Genomic DNA, 16,275 nt, shown 5'->3' with positions numbered 1-16,275 from the left:
CATAGTCTTTTTAAAATAGTAAATTTCATTAGTAAGTCAAGTTTAAAAAAAAAGCTTTTAAATAATTCTTTGTAAAAATAGAAACAAAAAAAAACCAATTAAATCATTGCATTGCAACAGAAAGATTTTAACATTTTTTTAATTGCATTTAAATTGTTGAAACATTAAAACAGCTGTGGTCAAATTGTTAAGATAAAAAAAATATAGGCGTGGTCAGTTACAGCGTGTGATCGCACGCCATTCCTGTTTAAGCCTGGTTATATAAAAGTATAAACAAGTATTTTCAATTTTAGTTTTTATCCATTTAATGACTTTTTTAGTTTCTGTTGATCTCAAAAAAAAATTTCAAATTTTTTGAGATCAACGAATTAAATGATCATGTTTTAGAATATCTGGAAATATTTCTGGTCTCAAATTCTCAACTATCATTCTCATTAATTGCTGTGAACACTGTTTCAATAAAAAGTTCAGTTTATCATAATTGTTTCAACTTGTTTCTCTGCGCAGCAGCCTTGTTCGTCAAGGTTCGTGTTTAGGAGTTATAGAGTTGAGAGAGGGTTATAACCACAATTAAGTAGCCTCCTCATCTGTAGTGGCCTTCTGGGCCTTGGGGAGGTGAAATAACAACAACAACAAAAAAAAAAAAACACAAAACAAAAAATTGAAAAATTTATGGAAAAACAAGACAATAAATTTACTGATAAGCTGCAAAAAAAGTAACAGTCAAAACTTAAATAATTTATTTTATTACTAGTTGAAACACAAGTTATGTTCATGTTCAACAATGTTCCATGAATGATCATAATGTTAATAAATTGTTTTTACAGAAGTTTAATTAAACATTGTAGTTACAAAGTATACTGCCGACTATTGGTATTGGAACATGTGCTCTTTATCCTATTCATACAACTTTCATGAAATGAGTTAAGTTAATTCCATTTGATGTTGAGCTATTTGTAAATGATAGTTGTTCTTGGTTTAAACGCTCAGCAGTTAGAAGAGAAGACTATAAAGAGTTATTTTTTTGAAGAAATCATGGAATCAGTAATTAATTTCTTCATCCAGTAAATAGGTGGCTATCATTGGCTCCTATTTGTACTTGAATTTTTCAGTACTACTTGTCATTAAAGATATAACTCCTGGAAAAAATTTTTAAATTTGTTAGAGAGTAAATGTGTACCATGTTAACCGTATTAATGTCAGCATCTGGGATTATTGACATCATTATTAGTTATTGGCATCAACTCTCTGCTATTAAAGATATCCTGGGTGTTCAGAAATATACTAATCTCTTTTGTATTGTTAAGTCAGTTCTCACATTATGTCATATTAATGCCCAACCTAAACAAAGCTTTTCTGTCAATAATGCTTTACTAGCTAGGGATAGGTTATCCGTCTCAAAACTATTATTGCATTGAGAATAGTTAGTTGACATAGGTCTGTTCATAAGTTTTTTTTAAAAAAAGAGTTTATTAATGCAGCTAGAAAAGCAAACTCTGAATACCAAATATTCCTTGAGGGTAAGAGGAAATAAGATGTGCTAGAAAATTAAAAAGGAGGAAAATACTTCAGAAGTCGGAAGAAATAAAAAAGAATGAAGAAAAAAAGAAATTGATAAAGCAGAAAATGGATGCAAAAATAAAATTAGAAAATGAATTGATAATGGAAGAATACACAGTCAAAGTCTTAATCAATGATGCAAGTGTTAAGGGCTATCCCTTGCAAAGAAGAAATCATGAATGCAGTCAGCAAAAGTGGTCAACATCATGTCGACTTCAGGAAATGAGAAATTGGGTTGAAACATCTAAGAAGCTTCTTAAAATTCACTTTAAAAAGGATGAGTTGACAAAAATGTTACAAGAAACAGTTTGTTTACAACCACCTGAAAAAAGAATTAAAAGTTTTTTTTTTAAATATCTTTGCTTCCAACAAGGCTGCAAGTTACTGGAAAAGAAAAGATGAAGGTTGTAGAGCAAGATAACAATTGACAGATGATTTAAAAGATTGCAAATTATATGAATCAGGAAAGCAAGATGAAGGAAGCAAATTCCAAAGAACCGATGTTCAAGGAAAAAAACTAGAGGAACAAGAGTTTTTGGAGTACTTAGGAACAGTTACAGAAAAAGGATGAGACTTAATTGAATGACGAGTAACTTGAGAATGAATTTTAGTAAATGGCACAAAAGACGCTAGCTCTTTAGAGCAGTGCCCATTATAGTAATAAATGATAGTATCATCAGCAAACAATGCCACTTTAGATATGAGAATATCTGGAAGATGTTTAATGTAAATTAAAAATATTATAGGGCCAAAGATAGAACCTTGAGGAACGCCTGAAGTTAAAGAATAAGATGAAGAGTGCTGTCCATCGAGTAGACACTAGATAATCGGTCTCGAGTCTCGATTTCTCGTCTGGTATAGGTGCGATACCATACAGTATCGGTATCGAAATCACACGGTACTGGTATCGAAAGTATCGTTAATGTTGGTACCGTTTGGTATTGTTTGGTCTCGATGCAATACTTTACTGTATCGGCTTTGAGATCACGCAATACTGGTATTGAAAGTATTGGTTATGTTGGTATCGTTTCGGTATCGCTGCGATACCATACAGTATCGATATCGAGATCATGCAATACTGGTATCGATACTGTATTGCGTGTATTTTGATACTAGTATTGATATCGATACCGTATGGTGCGATACCTTACGGTATCGCTATAGATACCGTAATTATCATCTGGTATCAATTTCTCATCTCGTATCTTTGTTTTAATTTTAATAATTGTGTGGTACCACTTCTGTATTTTAATTTCTCATCTGTTATCCTTATCACAATTTTTTCTACCGTGATTAAAAGGAAAGAAAAGATTTTTTCAACATTTATTTCTATATTAAGTTTTTACAAATTATTAAATTATGTTAAACAGTGTGTAAGGGCGGACAAAAAGGTAAGGGAGGGGGGTGGTATTCGGGGTAACTACCCCTTCCCCTTCCTAAGAAATGTCAAACTTCAAAATATTATTGATAAAATTAAAAAAATAAAAAAAATTTATGTAACCATTCAATATATTTATTATTACTAACTATCTTATAACCTTTCTAAAATCGTTCTAAATATCAAATGAAACAGTTGTTTTATTTTGAAAAAACGCAAACCTTATTTTTTATAATTTTTTTGGTCTGACTACCCCCTAGAATAATGACCTGAACAAAATATTACCAAATGCCACAATAAAACATTCAATGACTTTCTCAAATAATAATCTCCCTCAGCTTTACCATACACTGAAGGTAGTAATGCATGAAGTCATGGAAACAGAGCTCATAGATCTTAATCAGGTTGCCATAACCACCAACCACTGGACATCAAGGGCAAATGATTCATACATCTCCGTGACATTACATTATATCTCGCCAGACTTTGCGACACACTGGTATCAACATTGCAAAAGCATTTGATAACACACTCTCATACCCTAAATCATTAAAAAAAGTACCAAATAAACTGTGTTGTTGATCAGGCATCAAATATGGCATGTGCTCTAAACAACAGTGTGTTTTTAATAACTAAAGAACAAGGTTCTGTTACATGCAGTGATCACAAACTCAACACTGCACTTCAAAGAACAGTTGAGGGTACTCCGGAACTGAAAGATGCTTTTCTTAAAGCCAGCTCACTTACTACCAGGCTTCATAAATTGACAGCCTTCAGTGCTTCGTTGAAAGATGCTTGTTCTAGGTTAGATGTGAGTTATCTCAAAATACCCTCCACGACTGAAGGTTCCACTCATATACTTACACGATACAGAAGGTGGTAATTGGAAGAAAACCATACCTACAGTTGAACTGTTACTACTCTTTGAAGCTATTGTTCCAGTGCTTAAATCTGTTAAAGAGTTATCAGTTTTTTTATCTTCTGACACAGAGGTCTGAATTGACATGTCACTGTGGAAAGTAACAGTGCTAATATACTTCATCGAGAAAGAAAAAAATAATTATGTTACTCATGGAAACAACAAATTAGTAGAAAAATTCTAGGAGGACTTATTATCAGAACTAAATAAGAGATTCCCTGACAAAGGCCGTAAATTACCCGCATTTGCACTAGCACATTACATTCATTAATTTTTTTCGTGGACATCTTCTTGATGTTGACGATAAAAATATTCAAAAACTGATTGAAAACCATCCCACAACCAAAGGATACTTTGAGAATTCCTCATTGTCTGTCTCAAGTTCCAGTAATAACAACAGTAGTAACGATTCCGTTGCTGATAATGCACTAGGTTGGGAGGAAAATGAGTACAATATTGTTTTAGCAAAGTATAAGGAAGATACTAATTCACATCATATACACAAAAACCCTCCTACTAAACTTGAAATGAAAAAAATACCAAAAAACAATAAGATCCAAAAATGCAGGAAAAACTGACACCTTAGCATGGTGGAAGCAGCATGCAGCGGAACTTCCTATCCTTTCGGGAGTTGCAAGATCTTGGTCAGCAACTCCACCAACCTCTGCATCATCTGAAAGAGCATTTTCTGCTTCTGGCCTTGACATCACTGATCGTAGATACAATCTCGATAATGACAAGGCAAATAAGCTTGTATTTATAATGCAGAACTATTCGGCTCTTGAAAATTACATTATAAAATGGCCCATCGAACAAGAAAATGAAAGTGATATAGGACATGAATCAGATTTATCTTTGCCAATATTATTAGAAGAAAATCCTAAAATACCAACGAAAGTACAGCAAAGGAAAATACAACGAATGGATGATAGCCAAAGTATTGTAGATTATTAAAAAACATTAACTAAATCTCTAAAAAGCAATTGTACTTGTATTTTGTTAATAAAAAATTCAATAAGTCACATTTTAATTTTTTGTTTTTTTGTTTTATTGAGAGTCTCAATTCGAGACCATGCGATACTATACGATTCTTTTTAATATCGGTATGGTTTGGTATTGAAGCGATACTGATGATATTAACATTGCAACATAAGCAATACCACACGATACGAGATCTTCCTTCTTGGTATCGAGTGGTATCAAACCGATACTGGTAGTATCGGTTTGATATATAAGCTATACCACGCGATACAAGACCATTCTCGGTATCGACTTATACGATACCGATTATCTAGTGTCTACCATCGAGGACAACGGTTGGAAAGAAAGGATTCAATAATCCTAAAGATGTTACCAGATACACCGTAAGAAGAAAGCTTATGAAGAAGACCTGCATGCCAAACTTTATCAAAAGCTTTTGAAATGTCAAGAGCGATGGCCTTAACCTCTCCACATTTATCTAATGCACGATAAAACCTATCGGTTATTACTATTAGCAAATCAGCTGTAGAGCAAGAAGATCGAAATCTATATTGATGGCCTGAAAGTTAGTTATTAGATTCAAGATGAGAGATTAAGTGTTTGTTAATTAAAGATTCAAAAACCTTGCTTATGATAGGAAGAAGACTAATGGGACGGTAGTTAGATGAATCAGATCGCTCTCCAGAATTTTTGAAAATAGGGATAATAGATGCCGCTTTCTAGCAGGCTGGAAAACAAGACTCTGATAAGCACTTGTTGAATAGTTTTGAAAGTATAGAGGACAGCTCCGGAGAACACTTATACAAGGCAATAACAGGTATGTTGCCCAGGCCACAGGCTGTAGAAGAGTCTAAGCAGGAAATCACCTCAGAAACAGAAGCTGGAGTGATACGAATGTCAAGCAATGGATCTACCTGTTTGATGGCTATACCAGGTGGAACACAACTAGTGGAATTAAGAGTTGATATTGATGAAAAGTTCTTAGCAAACAATTCAGCCTTGTCTTTAGGTGAGGTGACAAAGTCTGAACCATACAAGAGAGGTGGAATTATAGATTTGCTCTTATTATTGATACTATTAACGATTCTCCAGAAGTCATTTATTCATCTAAAATCCTAAACTAGAGACAATGTATTAAAAGTACATCTGCACCAGCCTAATAGATGAAGAAAGGGTGCGAGGTTGGTGACACTATCTCTAGCCTTAATCAACCAAGAGCCCCAAGGCAGGTGGTGTTTTAAGTTGGAGTTGGCATATCCTAGCCTTTGCTTAAAAAGGCATATCCTACAAGGTAGCAGGACATGAAGTAGATTGTACTAGGTTACATGTTACCAGTAGCAGGATAACCTGACCTGACAAATAATTAGATGTTAGCTTAATTTTTTAAATCAAATTAGTTCCTATAAAACTTATTATCTATAACATTTTATTTTTATTTTAGAGGGAGGTCTCTGTTCTTGAAGATGACCAACTAGATGCAATAACTTTTAACTTTATTTTTCATACTTGAGTTTTGTGAAAATAGTGTAATAATTTACTGTTAATTTTTTGTTTCTTATTTTGTATCTATTACTTAATAAATAATTGTTTTGATCTTCTTGTTTCATACAAAATATAAATAAAACAGGTGAGGTATGGTCTAGTGTAGCGGAGGAAAAGCCAGTTTATCAAAAACTGCTTTATGTAATATAAATTTGTCCTGAAATTGTCCTGAAATTCAAAAAAATTATTGTCCTGAAATTCAAAAATTCTATCTGGTAGGCCTGAAACTGTTTTTTTTGGATAGTATACTTATATTGGTCAGCTGATTTTTTACTCAATAAAAGGCTTTTATTATAGTATTTAATTTTAGTTACAAAAATACATTTTTTCTTGGTTTTAAATAATAATTGTTTAAATTTTCTGTCAATACTTAGTTATATGATATTCACCAGAACAAAATGAAAATAACTAAATAAAATAATAATTTACTAATAATTTACTATCAAAACTCTTCTAAAATTCAATTTATTATATATGTGTTGTCTATGTCAATTTTTACTTTGCCACAAAAGGAAATCTGTGGTAAAACTAAAATCATAAAGACAAAAGACAATTAACTAACAGGCTTAAGTCTCCAATTCAGAGTCAAGTGTTATATTTTGTTACAGTGTATTTGTTGTGTTAACTCATGCAACAAAGCCAATATGTTAAGTTTAAACATTAATGCCTGTAGAAAATCAAATTTCTTACCAGTTTATATATGTATAATTAACTACCAGTTTTGTGGGTTTTTGAAAAAAAAAACTGCTTTTAGATTTAGAAAAATTAAAACAAAAACCAGTTAACTATTTTTTACTAGTTTCTAATTCCTATTAACAACAATTAATTTTTCTTAAAACTAAGGGTTATACTTTACATTAACTTTATGGCTTCTCAAAACTATCAAAACAAATCTAAAAATAAATTTTTTCAAACAGTTTAAATAATCTTCTTTAATTCCAAATTAGAAAATATGTTTTAAAAAAATTGAAAATTGTAATGATTGTGATGTGACATAAGTGACAACTTTATTGTGTCTTTTACTGTACTTTTACTTGTGTACTTGTACTTTTTTTTGTATTTTGCTGTATTAAAACCATTTATAATTTGTTATTGTTTCATAGTTCAACAGTCAAAATCATATGTCATCTTAGAATGGATGATCGTTCCTATTGAGAAAGCAGGAGAAGATTTATTCCTTAGAGACTATACCCATGTTCAAATAAGCCCAAATGTTACAGAACGTATAGGAGACTACAACAGTAAGTTTTACACAAGAAAATTTGAATGAATTAAAAGTAGAAAAAATTAATTTTTTAATTTTTACTCTTTTTAAACTTGAAATTTTTTTTTTGTACAAAATTTTTTTTAGTGTCGTTCAATACTCTGCAGGTAAAATTTACACTGCATCGTGATTTTTCACCTCATTTTCTTAGAGACTACTTTCCGTGTATACTTACTGTTGCATTAAGTTGGGTTTCTTTTTTTGTGGATTACAAGGTAACTCCAGCTAGGGTAACTTTTGGTAAGTCTTATTCCTGTCAATGCATATTTTGCTTTCATGAATTACCTGTCATCAGAATCTAATAATTTTTATGCTTTTTTTTTAATAATTTTTACATCCTGCTTTTAAAATTGTAATTTATTTCATTGAGATTAATAAACAAGTATAAAGTTGTTTTTACAAAATATTTAAAAATAAATAAATATAGTGTAGTTGAGCTTTTCTTATTAATTTGAGAGATAAGACCGCATTGCAATGTAGTTTTCTCACTCCAATTACACAATGAGAAATTAATATCTTTCCTTTTCAATAATTCAACTCTTCTCTAAATAAAAATTCCTTCCCCTTACCAATTTTCATGCAAATTTATATAATACAATAATCTACAAATATTGACATTAAAAAGCAATTAAACATACAAAAAATAATTATTAATTTAAAACTTTTAATTTTCAAGTTAATTGTAAACCACATATTTATCTCCAAATGTTCTAGATTTTTTCACAATTTTGTGTTTTTTATTTAACTTGCTTTTTTGTCAGTTTTTTTATTTGTACCTGCGCAAAACAAATACGAGGTCAGCAGTAATAATAAAAGAAATTAAAACAAGTTAAAAACAAACAATAAACAACAAACTTTTAGTGTTTTAGTTTAGCTTAAATAAATAGAATTCTATTGAATAATAAAAAATATAAATAAAAAAAACTTTTTGAAAACAACGTTTTAAAAATGGACTAAAAAGTAAAAAATAAACTATTTCACATGACCCAAAGACTTTGTGTAGGTACACAACCTGAATTATCCATTAACCCTTTGCGGTCTAATGTCCTGCGTGACAGGACATCATGAAGTTGTCGTTGCGGTCTAATGTCCCATGCCACAGGACATCTACTATGTTGATGTTTATACATAAAAAAATTATCTATTTAAGCTAACTTGGACAATTTACTAGGTTCAATTGATAATATTATAGTGTGTTTTCAACTTGGTGCTTTTTAGTAACATTTTTTATTTGTCTAAGATTACTTATACTCATAAAAATTTTTATAAAAAATTTATTTACAAATGGCAAGGAAATGTTATACAACTGTAGAAGTATTGAAGGCATTGAATGAAACAAGTACTGAAAGCGACAGTGAATACACTTTAAGTGAATCAGAGACTGAATACTCAGAGATATCAGAGTCAGAGGAAAATATTGAACTAAATGAAATTAGACCTGATAAAAATGTTAATAGACCTGCTTTGAACATAGGATGGACAAAAGTAGTGCAAGATACTCCAGCATTTGAAGCATTGTCATTCACAGTAGCAAATGTAGGCCCTCAGCATATAATGAACTTAACACATGAAGTAGATTTTTTCAAGTTATTTTTTACTGATGAGTTACTTGCAGATATTGTAACCAAAACTAATCGTAATGCTAAGTCAAAAATTAAAAATAACAATTTGGAGTCTCATTCTATTTGGCATAAATCGAAAGATGTGACACTTGAAGAAATTCATGCTTACTTTGGTACTATTTTGAATATGGCTCTGAATGAAAAATCAAGTATAAAACATTTTTCTTGTGATTGGCTGAACTACATGCCATTTTTTTCAGCAGTTTTCTCTTGAACTCGGTTACTTCAGATACATTGGATGCTGCACGTATCCTGAATTGCATAGATGTGCAAGGAAAGTGCATTGTGTTGTATCAGAAATGAAAAGTTCCTGTTCTAGAAATTTTGTCCCATCTTGTAACACTGCAATTGATGAAAGTTCTATTGGATTCAAAGGTAGAGTTGCATTTTGCATGTACAATCCACAAAAAACTATCGGCTAAGACAAAAACATGAAATGGGGCATTCGTTTTTTTGTCTTAGCCGATAGGGAAACAGGTTATATTAGTTTCTTTGAGCCGTATCATGGTAATTACCCTAATAAAAGTTTGGCAAGATCTATGATGTAGTTTATAAGTCGAATCGTGTTGCATTTGTGTGATGAGCTTTTAGAGGCTGCCCAAGGTAGTGGTTGTCACTTATTCACTGACAGCTTATATACTAGCTTCCCTCTTGCACAAGAGCTCCGCAAAATGAACATACAAACTACAGGGGACAATAATGAAAAATAGAAAACAGTTACCTGAAGATATAAAAAAACTCAAATTAAAAAAGCACGAAGTTTCTGCATATTTACACTCTTCCAATGTTATGGTTTTGACATGGCAGGACAGGCGACAGGTTCTGAGTTCCTGATGCTGAGTACTTTCCATGATTCAACAACTGAAGTTGCAAAACAAAGAACAAAACAAGGTATTGTAGACATTGATAAACCACCTGTTATTGTAAATTATTCAAAATATATGGGAGCTGTTGACTGAGCTGATCACTATTGTTCCAGCTATTCATTTCTACGCAAGTCTTTAAAATGGTGGAGAAAAATATTTTTCTGGTTGTTGGAAGTTGCAGTTGTAAACAGTTATATATTGTTCAATAAATTTTGTGAAGACAATAGTAAAAACAAACTTCAAACCCTAGCCTACAGACAAAACCTATTTGAGCAATTAGTAGGAGTATGTCGTAACATTCAAGAACGAAGAGGAAGGCGATTATCATTAGATGACAATGAGCGCCTCAACCAAAGTGTTTACATATTTTTGTTTTTTCTTTCTCGTTTAGTGCTTACACTTAGGTCATAGTGTTTTTTGCAGAATAAAAATTAAACAATGTAGTGCTACACTCAAAACCTATTTTTTATAAAAAATAAAGAAACCATGATTCAAACATATTATTTCTGTTATATTTAAGATCAAGTAAAAGTAAAAAAAAATATAGACCTGATAGGCAAAAAAAAATTTTTTAAAGACCTTAAAGGGTTAAAGTCAATGGCTGAAAATGTTGGGCAACTAAGTACAACTCGTTCCTATTGGCGCCCAACATTTTCAGTCATTGATTTTAATGGATATTTCAGGTTGTGTATGTACACAGTCCTTGGGTCCCATAAAATAGTTTATTTTATACTTATTAGTCCATTATAAAATGTTGTTTTTATTTTTAGCTCCTACTTCATCAAAGAGATGGAACTATAAAATAATAATGATAATAATAAAGTTTTTAATTAGTTTTTATAATAAAATAACTAAATAAAAGTTATAAAGGTAAATTTTGAATGAAAAGAAAAAAAAAGTAGTATGTGCAATGCAATTGTTTTAAACCAGTGTAATTTATGAAATAAGCTGTTCCCTTTATACAAAAAAATTCGCAATGCAGTTTTGACTTTTTTTGAATAAAGGGAATTTTTTTTGTTGAAAAAAAGTTAAATGAATTAAAAACTTAAAGTTAAAAATCTTATTTTTGTTTTGTACTAAATTTCATGTCTCATTTTTTAACCCAGTTGGAAAAAAAATTTATGAATAACTATAATATAATAAAACCAAAACTAGAGGGAATCATATTTTTTAGATTTTTACAAATATTTAAAAAACTAATAAGTCAATTTTTATAAAAAACTATTTTATTTGAAAGTTTGTATTACAGTTGTTTAAAAATTAGCTTTAGAAAGTTTCAGACTATTTTATTAGAGGATGTATCTTTTACCCCAAAGTGGGGTAAGTTATCATGATATGCTCCTCATATCATGACAACTTATCCCACTGTCATAAAGAATCCTTTATGGTATGACAACTTACCCACTGTGTGGCAAGTTGTCATGATATGATATAAGGAGCATGCTGTCATAGTCATATTTTATCACAACTGTAGGTCTGTAGTTTAAAGTAGAAAATTTTATTAATCGTTTATATAAAAAAAAGCAACAAAAATATAGTTTCTAAACTCAAACACTTTGAAAATGATAATTAAAAATTATCATCAGAGCCATAATCATGAAAAATGAGGTGGGCCCTTCTGCTGTACATTCTTTTTGCTTCCAGCTTGAGCACACACAACAATCGACTCATTTTTCAGTATCTCTACTGTTAACCCAAGTATCCATGCAAATGATACAGTTTTCATCTTATGACGATGATGATAAGTCTTGTTTATTTTTTTGTTGTTGTTGTTTTTCCTTTTCCCTTAGCAGAACTTTTGCTTTGGCTGTGAATGTGAATTACAGAATTTTTGAATGTTGAATTAATTGAAATAGTCAATGTTCTCTTCTTGCAAATCTTTTTTGAAGGCTTTCTTTCTTGTGCCTTTGGTAATGATAATACTTTATCTAGTGTCACGAGCACAGAGCATTCATAAAATGATTCTACATGACATGTTGAAGGCTTCTGCAATGACAAAGTCAAACTCAATGCTGAAGTAGATTCTTCTACTCAAACTGCAACCTATTAAGCATGAAGCATTATTTCAGAATTTGTTTTGACGGAAAAAAAAAATTTTCCTTTGTAAGAAAAGAAAAGTGTAAATATAACTATCATTTTTATAATTAGACCACTTAATTAGTTGGGTTAAAAGCAAATAAATAATAAAACTTCTAGATTCTAGGCTATTTATTATGCCAAGGCCTAAGTCCTAGTTTCTAATTCACTAGTTTATTTTATTGATGTTTATTACATATTATATTGTATATATATTAGTGACATTAATCTGGGACTTTTACGCTTGCAAAATGGCTGGAAAAGAGTAGGGAGGTAAATTTTTATATGACGACTTCTCCCTTATGGTAATGAGATAGATGAAGTTTGACCTAAATAACTTTTTATCCATGTTATAAATTTGATTAATGACAAGCACAACAATAAAAAAAGCTCCAAAAACAATAAACTTTTAGGTGGATGAAATACAAATATTACATATTTTAACATTTAAAATAAAAAGTTAAAAAGTCACTTACCAACAATATTTTTTGATTTGTAAAAAAACTATTCATGTGAATTTCATGAAATCAACTGAACAGTCATCTTTTAACCTTCTTTAAATAAGGCTAAAATGTCATTGCATCAATCCAGCCAAAACATCCTAAAATAGCAACTAACCCACATGATAACTTCCCTATCACTAAAGATTATTAGTAGAAATTTCTGTAACATAACACTTCCATTTTATTATTGTAAGTTCATTTCAATTTATTTAACATCCTACCTTTTTTTTTTTTGTATGTAATTTTATTCATTTTAATTTGTTTGAAATAAAAACACTTTTTTTATGTTGTTTTTTGTTGTTTTTTAAATGATCTGTAGTTTTATATTTTTTTATAGTGATTATTGTGAACAATATCCATGATCTTTTTTAAACTGATTTGTTATTTATTTTTTAATATAAGTTTTGAGGTCGATATGTAGGGAATAGTTTTAATTTTTAATTTTTCTGTTATTGCAAAAACTGTGTCAAGCCAAAAATATGAAAAACATGAATAATATGAATAAGTATATTATTAGAGGATATGTGGTTTTAATAGGGTTAATGAGCTAATGAGTTTTTTATGGTTTTATTAAGTAAAATAATGTTATAATTGTATCAGTAAATTAGCACTGCTATTCATCAGGAAAAAATGTTTGGGTTTAACTTTATTACTCTTGTGTGCTTAATGCACAGGAGACGACATTTATTAATTTTTGAATATTTTTCATCACAGACATTTTAAAAGGTTTGTGTGGCCAGAAGGAATTTAAAAAATCTTTAGTAATGGGAAATACTAAAGCGAATTATATGTAGCATTCATTACAGCTTTTAGAAATTCATTTTGTAATTGGTTAGTGTTTAGATTTACTTTAAATTCTTCCCAAACCACAGTGAGCCAGAAGGTGGAAATAAGTGATTTATAAAAATGTTTTGATACAGTCATATTACCAAAAAACATAAAGTTTTTTGGTAAACTAACTGAAATGTATTCTGCTTCTGCATTACAATTTGCTTCAGAAATTAAATGGAGAAAAGAAAATCCAATTGAAAAACCTCAAAAAAAGATAGTAGAATGTTTAAAAATGAAGCTCTCTGTCTTCTTTTAGATGCTAGATTGGCAAAAGCTTCCTACCAAGTTATTCGAAATCAAGCAGTTGAAAAAGGAGTTAATATATCCTTCATATAATGATGTTAGGGATGCAATGCTGTTATGCTATCCTGCGGATATATCTGTGTCAGACTATTCAGCTGAAATAAAATGCAAGATTTGGTGGAACATACAGCAAACAGAATATGCAATGCACAATATGATGTCCTTAGCACTGAAGGCACTCCAGACTTTTTCAGAAATACAAATTAGGCTTTAATGGTACCATAGGACAGTCCATATATAAATAAATTTCACAAGGAACAGTAATAAGAAATTTAAATAATGAGCAGGCACTTTTTATTACTTGTCTAGTGCCATTGGACTTTTCAAATGGAATTTGGTTTTTCAAATGGAAAACGGTATCCAGCTTGGCAAGATCCATGACTAAAATCATCAATAATATACTGTAGACCTCTGCATTTTGAATTTGAAAAAGAAACAGCAGCATTTTCTAAATCAGAAGTGGATATCATTAGGCTTGAGATTTCAAACTTGCAAGATACTGAAGTTGATATGAACAATAAAAAACTTAAAATACATCATATAATACAAATTATTATGATTGATGGAAAAGTTCACACTGCTCTTTCAGTTGTTACAAATTCTAATCGATACTGTACTAATTGTGGGGCAAGTCTCAAAGCAATGAATGATATTGACAAAATGGTTTTGAAAAAGGTATGACAGGCAGTTATTCAATTGGTTTATCATCATTACATGCTTGGATATGTTTTTTTGAATGTTTATTACATATTGGATATAAAATGACTTTGAAAAAGTGGTAGGCAAGAACAACAGAAGATAAATCTAAAGCAAAGGATCTGAAGCAACAAAATCAAAATAGATTTAAAGATAAAATAGGTTTCATAGTTGATGTTCCAAACATCAAATGATGGAGATACGGCTTGAAGAGCATTTCAAAATGCAGAAAAGTTTGCAGTAATTTTAAATATTGATGTTAAACTGATTCTAAATTTGCATTTTATATTGGTAACAATTTCATGTGGTTTAGACATTGACACTGATAAATCTGAGGCTTTTTGTTTAAAAACAGCTTGACTTTATGTTCATCATTATCCTTGGTACTATATGTCACAATCCCTGCACAAAATTTTAATCCATGGTTCTTAAATTATTAAAACTTTAGTATTACCAATTGGTGTGTATTAAGAAGAACCTCAAGAAGCACGCAATAAAGGCTTTCAAAAATATCGTGAACATTTTGCAAGAAAATCATCTTGTGTGAAAACTAACCAAGATTTGTTAAATTAACTGTTGTGTACATCTGATTCATTTGTTGCATCTCTGAGAAAGACAGCAGGAAGTCACACCAAACAAAAAAACTTACCAGCTGGAGTTATTGACTTGATCATTGTCTTACAGGGCAATAAAGAACTATAGGTAAACCTAGGTAAAAAATACAAATTTCTTAAGAAACAGTAATTTGCAGCAATCAATTACGTAAGTATTTCTAAAAGTTTAGGAATATTGTAGTGCAAAATGAAATGCTATTCAGATTTAGGCAACAAACTAACTCTTTTTTCATCAAAATTGTTACCTGCCTCTGAGAATAGTCTCATTTTAAATTAATAAAGTCTCAACTTAAGTTTTAAATAATTAAAAAGTATAGTATGCCTAATACAGTAAGCGTTTCAACTTAACCTAAGAAAAAAAATAGAAAACAAAGAAATTATCTTAAATATAAATATTATGCAGGTTAAAACTTTCAATAAATAAAATTATAAGAAGCAAATGAAAACAACATATTAAATTTAAATGAAACAAGAATCAAATTATTGAAATAGGCTATATATATTATACGGTATAAATATATATTATGTAGTCACAATGCTGAGGTGCTGGCTTTCAATTACAATCTATGAAGGTAAAAAGAGACATAAATATAAATCTCATGTGTTTCTTGTGCAACTTTTATTGTTTTGTATATTTACCATATATCTTTTTCCCCCAGTTTTGTTTAAGTTCATTTCGGTTGACTTTGGCAAAAGTGTTCCATATTCTTTTATTTCTTTTTAGGTTTAAATTTTCTAAAATTTCTTCTTAAAATGTCTTGAATTCAGTTCTGGTATCATGTACTTATAATTTATTTTATCATTTTTTTATCGTCTATTTTACTGAAAGAAAACAATGTTTGTTTTCATTTATTTACTAGAACGTTTATTTACTAGATTTATTATTTATTTATTAGTATTTATATGAATATATATATATATATATATATATATATATATATATATATATATATATATATATATATATATATATATATATATATATATATATATATATATATATATATATATATGTATATGTATATAAATATATATATATATATATATATATATATATATATATATATATATATATATATATATATATACATATATACATATATATTTTTTACACATATTT

The 16,275-nt window shown here is 29.8% G+C and overlaps 1 protein-coding gene across 2 annotated transcripts in view; it reads left to right on the top strand.

Moving 5' to 3' along the window:
• LOC100211662 (glycine receptor subunit alpha-2) overlaps window positions 1–16,275 on the top strand; it is a 60,814-nt gene that overhangs the window by 34,744 nt on the left and 9,795 nt on the right. For both annotated transcript variants that reach the window (XM_065801330.1, XM_065801331.1), the window contains 2 exons: window positions 7,484–7,621; window positions 7,732–7,884. In XM_065801330.1, coding sequence (XP_065657402.1) covers window positions 7,484–7,621; window positions 7,732–7,884 — 291 coding nt within the window. The remainder of the gene's footprint in view (window positions 1–7,483; window positions 7,622–7,731; window positions 7,885–16,275) is intronic.

Source organism: Hydra vulgaris, chromosome 07, assembly GCF_038396675.1.
Source record: "Hydra vulgaris chromosome 07, alternate assembly HydraT2T_AEP".
NCBI lineage: Eukaryota > Metazoa > Cnidaria > Hydrozoa > Anthoathecata > Hydridae > Hydra > Hydra vulgaris.
The sequence above is the reverse complement of the archived record's forward strand: the minus strand, read 5'-3'. Positions and strand labels throughout refer to the sequence as shown.